This window comes from Labrus mixtus, chromosome 2 (assembly GCF_963584025.1).
Source record: "Labrus mixtus chromosome 2, fLabMix1.1, whole genome shotgun sequence".
Lineage (NCBI taxonomy): Eukaryota > Metazoa > Chordata > Actinopteri > Labriformes > Labridae > Labrus > Labrus mixtus.
In genome coordinates this window covers 8934444-8945853 of record NC_083613.1, presented here as the reverse complement: position 1 = coordinate 8945853, position 11410 = coordinate 8934444, and the positions used below count along the sequence as shown (strand labels likewise).

The following is an 11410-nucleotide window of genomic DNA, read 5'->3' as shown; positions in this document are numbered from 1 at the left end:
CAAAAGAAAATCAGTAGGACAAACTGATGGTAAGAGGTTTGAGAGAGGAGGGCGTTTAGAAAGGAACGATAGTCGAAAAAAATCCCATGAAGAAAACAATTCTGGCACAAGTTTTGAAAGCAATCACGTCCTTTTAGTCAGCAGAGACAATAAAGCTACAAACGTTAATCACAGAATAGAGTACAAAGGTGTAATAACACAAACGAGGAGCTCATTTATAAAAAGGTTCAGAAGCTCCTGCTAAGGACAAAATCAATGCCACACATTTTACCCAGTTGGTTTTATATTTCATGTCTTAGCCTGCCTTCCTCAACATATAAATAAATGCTAATTACTTTGTTTACTTTTTAGCATCTTTGGTGGGATCTGGGTTGTCGGAGCATCCTGCAGGTCATCCCACTAAAAACTATAATGATCTTTTTTTCCTTTTCTGTCATAAAGTCATACTCTTTGTTAGATTAACATTTGCTAATATATTTAAAGTCGCCATGTTCCCATGCTTGGTCCATTGTCATCACAATAAAAATATAGCTCAATAATCTGGATGTTGGACACACGTTTTCTTAAGGCAATAATGGTTCAACAACATACAAATAGTGTGGCTGTACGACTGTTTTGACAAAAGGTACATAATATATATTTATCCACAAAATATTTAACATTGATATCAAGAAAATAAACATTTACTTTTGCACTACAAAAACTTTGAGAGCCCTGCAGCGTGTGCTCCTAGCTGTTGCAACAACTGGTTGCCGTGGATACAGTGCATCAGACGCTGCTGATAGGGTGGGAAAAGCTTTGGCCTCGTCTTTTGGCCATTTCGATCACACTGCATCTCAGAAGGTGTGTGTGAGATGTTTGTCAAGAGAGATTTGGGCTTGAATGGATGGATGATGAAAAGATGAAAAAAAGGTGGATGAATGAGAAACGACAAACTGGGAAGAATCACCACAACTAGGCTTTACAGTCACTATCTCAGGTTTTTTTTTTTTTAAACGCCATGACGACACCGAGACTATTCCACAGGACCATCATTTATTAATCCACCAATACATAATATATAGAATACAGTTTTTTCCCAGACTAGTAATCTCTCAAAGGCACAGGGTAATCAGTCAAATGGCCAAATGAATATGTGAAAAAAATAAAAAATATGGCTAATTCCTTTCAATTAACATCCACATGCCAACAACATGATGCAGTATCATTCCAGATGCTACTCTGATGGTAAAAAAAAAAGTATAGTTTAGAAAGTACCATTCACTAAAGTCCAGCTTCCCTGCATAGTCATTGCTTTAAACGGCAAAATGAGTGATATAGAGGGCAAAGTGGAGAACCTCTCTCTTCAGCCCTCAGGTCATTGATTAAGGCGGGGCAAGGGGAAATCAAGAATATATCCATACTGTATAAAGTAGAGCTGAGGCTGGACAGGAGTGGCTACTGACACTGGATGGACAGGGAAGGCACAGGGCACAAGAAGAGTGAAGGCAGAAAGGAAAAAATAATGGCAGCACAAATGCAGAGGAAAAGAAGTTGGAAAATGTTCACACTTTCACATACATGTATGATTACACACACCACACCACCACACAGAAAAACATTGTCTGTTGGCAAACGAGAAGTGGACACGGGTCGACAGGATGGGATGACATGATGTTAAACTTAGAGCACATGATTATGTGAAGTGTATGCATGTGTGTGTGTATGAAGATTATAAAGTGAGTATTTAAAGAGGTGTGCCCTCAGTCAGAGTGTGCAGACTTAAACTCGTCCTGGGCTGCTTTGCAGGTGGCTCCATCGGCTCCTTCTCCTCGTCGACTGCACTCAGAGAGCTGGACTGCAGCACCAGGTCTCCGGTCTCATCCTCGCTCTCTTCTTCATCATCGTCCTCTTCTTCTTCTGGTGAAGAAAGGCATTTACATGGCATCAAGTGACCTTTCAATGGAGGCAGAAACTTGACATATGACTAAAGAAAACCACACTGCAATTACCTTTGTCCAGGTCTGCAGAGTTTCGACTCTTGATTGTGCTTGCAAACTGCAACAGAGAGCGAGAGAGATAGAGAGAGAGGGGGGGGGGGATTTATAATCATAAATCATAAAGTGCAGACTGAACTATGTGAGAAGCTGTTTGTGCATGTGCATACTTCTCCCATGACAGCGATGGGGGTGACTCCTTTAGCCTGGGCCACCCTGTGTTCTATCAGGTAGTACATATACTCATCATATAGCAAGCGGATCAGGTGAAAGGAGCCAAAACTGGCAGCACTACGCAGAGTCAAGTCCCTGATTACCATAGAACTGTGGAAAAAGCAGAGTAGGTTAAATTATCTTCAGTATTAAATCAAATATTCGTATACATGTGTGTTTTCTCCTCACCTATAGAAGGACCAGTTGAGCAGGAAGATCTTGGCAGCCTTTGGTAGAGAGGCGGGGTTTTGCTCGTAGGGTTTTAGGGCCTTAGTGACGACCCCATCAAGCCAGGTGGCCCACTGCTCCAGAGAGTTCTGCTGCTGCAGAGTCGTTTTGAAGTCCAGCTCTATCCTCTGTACTACACTGTCTTCACACTGACACACCCAGGAGGCCTGCTCCTGAGGGGGGACACAAGCGGTGTTAAGGTAATGTAAATGTGACAATTTTATCTAAAGATTCTGAAAATGTTATCATTATTTTAAAATCAAATTGTTTTTTTTTTTTTATGAAAATTTGGTAAAAATCAGTTGGGGGCTGTTTTACATTTGGACCAATGCGGTCAATGGGAAAGAGTGAAAAAGGAGGGAGAGTTTAACAAACCTGTACGTTAGTGAAATCCACTCGGTTGAGGTCTGAAAGCATCTGGTTGATCTGGGCAGAGTTCTGGAGGACGGCGCGTGCTGCTTGGGCCAGGTGGTTCAGGCTGGTGTAGCGGCGCAGCGTCTGAGAGAAGGCGCTTACACACACCACCTGTAAGAAGTGAGGAGGAGAGAAAATGAATGAAGTCTTCATGAGATGGATGTTAAGATAGCTGCGCAACAAGGCCAAGTTTACAGCTCACAAGTCGACCAAACATTAGTTAATGAAAGCCACTTCATCAACTCTTGCATAAAAAAGTTTCATTGTATTTGTCGTCTTAGTGTCAGGTTGGCTTATTGTGAGAGTCACCAGCCTTCAGGGGAACATGTTAATGTGACATAACCTGTTTTGTTATGAGAAGTGAGTTTCTTCTGTGCCTGAGTTTCAGAGAAGTACAAGAATGTACCATGGTTTCTTGTTGGGACTTGGACTTGTTCCTCATAGATGATAGTTGGCTAGGAAAACTTTTGTTAGGAGAAGCCCTAACCTTTGGCTGTCCAATCACAGGAGGAAAGCATGTAAATCATAACAAGACCACCAACGATACAGCCCAATCCCATTAAGTACAACAAAAAAAACTCTCAGCTCAGAATAATAATAAAGGGAAATGATTATATAAATACCTTAATGCGAACCATCTCCTCTGGGATGTTCATCATGCCACCTGACAGCCAACTCTCCAGACTTTTGGCAAAGTTACGTATGGCCTGGGTTAAGGCACCTAGGGGCAGGATGGTGGTCATTTAAAGAATAAGGATTAGATTTACATTTATAAAGGAGGGATGCTTCACCAAACAGTTTAGTCTCAGTTTATCAGGCCTTATTAACTCACTGGGGATAGGTCTCAGCACATCAGGGATGAGGATCTCCACCAGAGTCTGGTAGAGCAGGTTGTCACACTCTCTGGTCCACTGCAGCACAGGCTCAAACTTACACAGAACCACCAGGCAAGATTTGGGCAGACGCTTCTCAGACTCATGGTGTCTGGAGGAGAACATGAGACAGTTGTTCCTTAGTTACAGGAATGGAGGAGATATGTGTGACGGTATATCTTTCATCGGGCTGATTTGGGGGATTTGTGACACTTACAGGTTGAGGGATTCTGTGTCACTGCTCTGGCTGAACCTCCAGAAGGATTTCCACAGTGTTTCCACAAGAGTAAATTGAAGGTTGACCATCACATCCAGTATGGCCTGTGTTCATCAAACAAAACACAAAAGCGGATTAGTCTGAACCAGGAGGGTTTTCAAAGTCTGGGAAAGTGAGCCCCCCCCCCTGCTTTTCCAAAATGTACTTCAACTGTGACATCAGATAGCTGGCTGTTATTTCATCTGTGTTTTAACAGTACAATCATGAGCTACGATCCTTGTCTTTGTTATTATGTGCCTACTTCACAGTGTTCTCTGTAGAGAGTCTGAAAGGCCTTTAGGTGTTCTGAAAGGATCCCATCAGGCAGGGTCCGATCATGCAGATCAAGGTCCACAAAGTCTGGTAGCAGCCTGGAAGCCTCTAAACAAGATACAGCAACAGAGAAGCAGATGAAACACTGAGTTCTAGCAAGAGCTGCAGTCACACACGAATAATAAAGGAATCAAATAGAGAGAGATTGTGTATTCAGAGAAAAAATGTCCAAAATTTCAGCGAGTGTGGAGGTTTCTCACCCAGAAACTGTTGATACTGTTGCACCTGTGCTGATATATCACAGAGTGCTCCCCCCTGCTGTTGTCCCATTCCACCTGATGTCCCATTGGTGATCCCCTGTGTCTTCTGAAGTGGCTTTATCCTATTGGACAAAGCACCCATCAGTCAGTGACACAGGGAGAAAAGAGTCAAAGGAAGGACACAGATAAGTTGCAATTGTCGCAATTAAAGCCAGCTGCAGAAACACAGGCGGAGCAACTGTTCCATCTTGTTTGAATGGACTTCACCACAGATGCTCTGTGTATTTGTGGCACTATAATGTGTCCGTTACACAAGAAGATGGTCTCAGGTACCTGCTTTTCTGTGAGAAAGGCTGCTGCCTCATGGCCATGTGCTGTTGTTCATCCATCAGTCTGAGCAGAGCGGAGCCAGATTTGATCCTGAGGCCATAGTAGTGATACTTAGAGTTCCCTCTGAAACACAAGCATGAAAAGTTAAGACAAGGCCCTGGCACCCTTCTTTAGCTAAATCAAAGTGTGTATTACGCTTGTCACATTACCAGATTTTTTAAAATTTGATACAATTCTAGTTAGAATCAATCAATATTGGTAATTGTTTTGATACAGTAGCTGTTTCGATACCATGGCAACAGCAATGCAAAACCTAGGCACCCAATAATTGGATATTTCCTGTTTATGAATACCAAATAAATCAGGCCAAGTCCTGAACACTGTCTAAAGAAAAAGACCCGCAAGATCTTGGAACAAAAATGTTGCCAATGTCTTTGTCTTATTCAATTTAGACAGTGCTCGCTCTTTCTCTCGTGGCATCTTAAAACAAAAGCAAAAACACTGAAGATCTGGTACTTTTGGTCTTGCTCATTGAAATAAAAGTGATTGTTTTGTTTTTATACCACGTGGCATCAAAAAGTATCAACGCTTCGTACATTTTGACAACATTTTTATGCACGTGTTAAGTGTGTATACCTGGTTCCTAATCTCCGTGTCCGTAGCCCCATGAAGACGGACCTGATGAGTTTGCCAAAGGATGCAGCATTAACAGGTTCGAGTTTCTGCTCCTGGCAGTGCAGCAGGTAGTGGTAGTAGAGAGTGCAGCGAGGTAAACTCACCCCCTCTGCGCCCTCGTAGTTATCACACAACCATTGCACCTACAGAGGAACAAAAGTTTCTGAGCTTTGATGTTTTGGATTCTAACAAACATATGAGACAATTTCTACTTGAAAAGGAGCACTCACAGTAGCAGGGGGCGCCCGAGAGTTTGGGCTGGAGTAACTCTGTCCTCCAACACCTGCTCCTCCACCTCCTAACATATAACCTCCCTGAATGACATAGCCCCCTCCGCCCACAGCTGCTCCCCCACTATTGGCTCCTGCTGTTGCCACAGAAACCGACTGTGAGGTCACAGAGCTGAGGTCTGACTCTGAACTGGGCGTGGCCTCGTAGTACGAGGAGGACGAGGGGGGAGGAGTCTGAGAGTAGATGGGCGAGTCCGAGAAAGGGTAGTTGCTTGCTCGACTGGACAGAGAATGATGTGTACACATATAAACAGAAAATATAAATGCACAGTACACCGGAATGTTGCAATGTGTGTGCCTGAGCTCGTCCTTGAGATATGTAAGATGCACACAGAGAAGGTGACTCTATACTCACATGGTGGATGTAGTAAATGTTGCGTCTCCTCCTCCATCTACATATTGCACCTGACCAGAGTACACCTGAACGATACGAAAACATGCGACTTAAAGCAAAACAAGTGCATGTAAAATATATGTTCTCCATTTGCTCTCCATCTTTGTTGTTGGCCAACTCTTGTAGGAGACATCTGGTCCTTTAGGTGTTAAATGCTGTTAAAGTCATGTCTAAATTATTTATAGATCTACAGGTATTAATACACTAATAAAAAACTGTATCATCATTTAATCTTGTGCATAACCCCAGTGATTAGTAGACCCAAAATACTCGCACATCCCAATTTAAGACCCTTCCCTTTTACCAACCTGTGTTGTTGAAAAAAAACGTTGAAAACAAAGGTTTTTTTCCATCTTTTTATGCTATAAAATTGCAGTGCTATACCATATGCTCTAACAACTTGACGTTCTGACTCTGCTTCTTAAGCCAGGACAGCACTCAGTAGTGATTATATTTGCAGGTGTCTCTCCCCCACAGTGATGGGTTGTCTTACAAGGCAAAATCAAAGTGGTGATTTGTATCGATATCCTTAGTTTGTACACAGTTCAATATTTTTTCGCTGTTGTAAACATTTTTAGTCTTTCCCATCTTTGCTCTGCACCAGTTTTGTTTGAAATGAATAACAAGCCTGCTTTGTATTGACACCTGTCCCAAATAAAGGTAGGGTAATTTCATTGACTGAAGAACATCATAACAATAAATTAATTATTTCCGAGTGTTTACCTCTTGGTTAATGTGCACAGACTGCAGGCTGTTGACGTGGCCACTCTGAATCCTCTTGGCTGCTTGCAACACTGACCTCTGCTGATGAAAAAGCAAACGGTTCAGATGAAACTTGGGGTGCTCAATCATTCGTTGTGATTTGATTCTACATGGTCAAAAAACTCATGTAGAAGCTCCAGTTTATGTGGTGTGTGTATATGTGGTATATTACCTGTGTGGTGTTCTGAACTGGTTGGACTACCTGAGTAGGAACACCAGGGGCAGGTGGACTAGAGTCCGACAGACTGTCATTGGAGTGAACAGAGTCGTCTGGGGATAGAAAAGATATGGTGAAGGAGAGAGGTCTCATTAGAAACATCAAACAAAGATAAGACAAGATACCTTATTTCCATTGTACACAATACAGCAACATTTTGTTGATGACAAGCTTCCCAACAGCAATACAACAAGGAAGCCAGCCATAATAACGTCAATACTTACGACAAACTGATTCCAAATCATAATAACAGCCAGTGCAGAACATCCCACAAACAAGTTTTTAAAGAAGAAAATGTTTTAACTAAAGAGTTGAGAGGAGGAAGAGTGTGTCTGTCCCACTCTCCTCTCATCCTTATATGTTGAATGTAGAAGGACAGCCTTGGACAGCTAATCTCCCCAGATGGAGAGGCAAATCACTATATCTTGTAAACATGCAGCTCAAATGAGAAAGGAAGTGAGGGATGATGGATGGAAAGAGAAAACAGGGGATGGAGGGTGGAGGACAGGATCATTTTCACTTCCTTGTGTCCTACAGGTGAGAAAACATTTTACTCTCAGTGATTTGCGATGTCCTGCTCTCACTGTGTTGCTCTTATCCCGCCCTGAGTTAAAAGCTGTAAAGGTGCCCATAATTACACCAAGACCAGGTTACACTTGAGGCATCATGACTCTGCACAACCAAACACTTCATAACAGATGGAAGGAGAAAGACTAAATCTAAACAAGACTAAAGGCCAGGTCAATCTGTGCCAGACATTCTGGTCTAAATTTTGTTTAGGTTTAGCCAACCTGAAAATCACAGCTAGTCAAAACAAAAAAACAAAAAACATTTGTGCCTGGCCAAATAAAAACCAACCAAATCATGTTGATAAAACAGAGATAGTAAATGCTACCAACAGTACCATATCATAATCTTACAATGTCTAAACATGTGTTAAATCTACCTGTTGGACAGTCTACACAGTAGATGTGTCTTACATACTCACAAAATATTGAATACATATTAATAAGTTATAAAGCAGTGTTGTCATAAATAAGCACTCTGGGATCACTTGATTTATCAAAACATTATGGGAATTTGATGATTAAATAGTCAACTTCAATTACCAGACGCCTGTAATGACTTGTGAACGTTTGATACAGGCATGATACTGTTAGGTTTGCTCTTTCCTGCAGCAAAGATTATTCATTTGACACTTCATCAAACCGTTTTGTTTGATTGAACAGAGGCAGGTTGATTCTGTATTTGAGAATTGTTGTACTCTGTTTAGAGAAATCAATAACATGACAGTGAAGAGTTTTTGGCTGATAACGAAACAGACTGAATTTTAAGATTTAGTAGATAAGACAGTGGATACAGTCAGAAACTAGAGAGAGAAAATGGAGAATGACAGGCGAGAAATGGCGAGGGTAGGAGTTGGTACCCGGCTGTCTGCTACAAGGACTATAGCCTCTGTTCCTTTGGCACGCAGCCTAACCGCTAGGCCAACAAGCGCCCTGAGACAGACTAAATTCATATTTTTTTAGTTAAGTTTTACAGTAAGTGGTATGGTGTCAGTCGCGTGAATACTACACATGCAAAGCTGAGATATTGTACGGTGTACAAACTTGCTCTTTAAAATGATTATCCAGATAAGAGGGTGGTTTCAGTATACACATATCAAACTTTGGGTCAAGCCTGGCGTGTGTGTCTCACTCTGGGTGAAAGTTGAAAGTGTTACCTGATACTAGCTGGTAAAAAGATCTATGAATAGAGTACCCAAAAATAAACATAGAGACAGACAACAAGGTTCATTCTAACTCATTTCCAATAGATAACATTTCCAGTAGTTTTAAAACCAAGCGTTTGTAATTTTTTTGAATTCAGATTACATGTTGACCTTAATTAAATATAAGTATTTAACTCTAATTCATTGATTATAATATCCAGCGAAGGTCTAAAGCCTTGTGAGCACACATTGATTAGATCAAATAGATACTGACACCAGCTTGAATTGTAGGCTTAAAGCCAAGTTGATGTAATATAACAAAAAAACATGATTGTACATCAGACTCTCTAAAAAAGGCAAACGTTGCGGAGTATTAGAGACTTAAGGTTTAATCCATTATCCATCCAAGCTCCCACGTTCAGGACTACGTAGCCTAGCAACCAGCCTAGCACAAGTCCATCAGGTTGTTTTGTCCTCATAATGTATGAACTCCCCAACAAGACAGACAGGCTTCAGTAGTGGAACTGAGATTTTTTCCCCAAGATAAACGACTAAAACAATAATTTCATAACTGTGTTTTTATCTCCAATAATTTGAGAAAGGAGTCTCCTTCAAATTAAGACAAGTATCAACCCTCATTTAAAAGCTTAACAAACAAAAATGTATACACTGCTCTGCACGGATTAGGAAGCAGAATCCGGCACTGCCTGCTTTCTTACACCCTTGATACAGACTGTGGGAAACTTCCTCAGACTGCATACCACATCATGCCGTCCTGCTGCCCATGTGAGAAGAATATGTTCTGTTTGTGTGTTTACAAAGTATGACATTTGCAGCTATATGTTTGAGTCATTCATTCGTCTCTCACCTGTAACAGTAACTATGATGTACTGAGGAGAGCTGCCCTGACCATTACTTTTCTGGATCGCAGTTGCCTGGATTTCAGGGGTAACATAGTGTTGGGCAGGAGTGGTCAGAACCACAGCCTTCTGGCTGTGGGCCTGGGTGGGCGTTGATTGAGAACAAAGTGCATCCTGTCCTGTTTTTGAGGCAGCAGCTGATTGGTTTACTGATGCAATGGTTCCTGAGGTTGCTGGGATGTTGGAAAGGAAGTGTGCTGTCTTTGCGGATGAGGGTGTGGTGGAAGCAGGTGTTGCTATGGTTACTGTGTTGGTCTGCTGAGGCTGAAGGTCCTCTGAGTATCCAGAAGTTGCCATAGCAACCAGGGCTTTGAGGCACTAGTTCTGTGGGTAAAAAGAGGAGGCACTCATTTAGCAAAGTGCAACAAACATACTCAACAACAAATAAGGGTAGTAATTTCACCGTTCAATACTTGGCCAGACAGACCAAGTATTTGTGCGTTCACCTACGAGTATGAGCTCACTTGTTGTTTGTGTGATTGTGTGTAGGTATGACATAAACCAAGGAGGAAGCTTTTGTATGACACCAGGCAGAAGTCTAGATATTTGCCTATTGACCCCAGTACAAAACACAGAGTAATCTAAAAACAAAAAAACACACAAATAAATTAAATATATCTCCAAAACGTGTGCGAATGAATGAAAAATGTGCGAAAAAAAAGAACACATGCAACACTAGGAGCAGTAAAATATGTTTAGCTCTGAAAATAGATTCATACTAATTATGGACCCACTGTCAGTCAGGATGTTTGGCCATCCCACTGTAGGATAAGCCACTCCTGCATAAAACAACACGGCAAACGAGGCAATCAGATGATCATCCGGCACACCGTGTTCACGGGAGTGACCTGCCCAATTCAATGTCAGACCAAAAACTTTTTTCAAAGTCACGAAATGACTACGAAACATAACACACAAACATTCAGAACTCAAGAACGACTTTGTCTGAGCAGGTTTCTCTGCCTCTGTTTCTGGATTGCTCGCTTGAAAAGTGAGTTGAGAAAGCGAGAATGATCGCTTCCCCCCCAGCTAGCTGCTCACGTTGAGTTGTGACGTTAAAGCGAGCTAACTTAGCTGGTTGCTAGTTACTCGATTCGGACAGTCATTTGATCGATAACCGTCACTTGTTAAGTATCACAACAAGTCCACCTTGATCGACAACGTCGGAAAAAAAGCCACAATAATTGAACTTAAAAAGTACGATTGTCACTACCTAACACACCCGCCATCTTGTGCTCTTATCAAAGATCTGACATCGCCATAACAACCGTCTGCGTTTGGAGAGAAGCTAGCAACCACTTTCAACACAGTCACATCGACTTATCTAATGTTAACGCTGACGAATGTACAAACAGCGACACGTATATAATAAAACGCAAATGAAGCAATACTTCTACATATTTTACTTTTTCACCTTTAGTTTATCCCAATTATGTCTGTTTTAGTCGTTTAAGGTTTTTTCCTTACATTTAGGTTGTTATTGTTGACTCCCGTTGCTTGGCTCTAGTCGCCAGGACTACCGTGTCTATGGCGCCTTGCCTTCACCGGGGCAACTGTTGCTATCCTCTCGTCACAGCCCCGCCCCTCACTAAATGCTGATTGGCTGACTTGGGAGGTGG

General features: G+C 41.8%; 1 protein-coding gene across 2 annotated transcripts; it reads right to left on the bottom strand.

Annotated features, from left to right (window-relative positions):
* Window positions 1-111: 111 nt before the first annotated feature.
* Window positions 112-11389, bottom strand: rfx1b (regulatory factor X, 1b (influences HLA class II expression)). Of its 2 annotated transcripts, none has more exons than XM_061050022.1 (18): window positions 11259-11389; window positions 9740-10115; window positions 7116-7213; window positions 6905-6985; window positions 6143-6207; window positions 5728-6007; window positions 5459-5640; window positions 4826-4945; window positions 4493-4614; window positions 4222-4340; window positions 3921-4024; window positions 3664-3815; window positions 3455-3552; window positions 2793-2942; window positions 2379-2590; window positions 2147-2300; window positions 1992-2037; window positions 112-1899 (listed from the first exon to the last, which is right to left on the bottom strand). In XM_061050022.1, the coding sequence occupies exons 2-18, from the start codon at window positions 10086-10088 to the stop codon at window positions 1727-1729; spliced, it is 2505 nt and encodes an 834-aa protein (XP_060906005.1). In that variant the 5' UTR covers window positions 10089-10115; window positions 11259-11389; the 3' UTR covers window positions 112-1726. The 2 variants fall into 2 exon arrangements, with proteins under 2 accessions (XP_060906005.1, XP_060906012.1); XM_061050029.1 differs by having other exon boundaries at window positions 6905-6982.
* Between the last annotated feature and the right edge of the window lie 21 nt (window positions 11390-11410).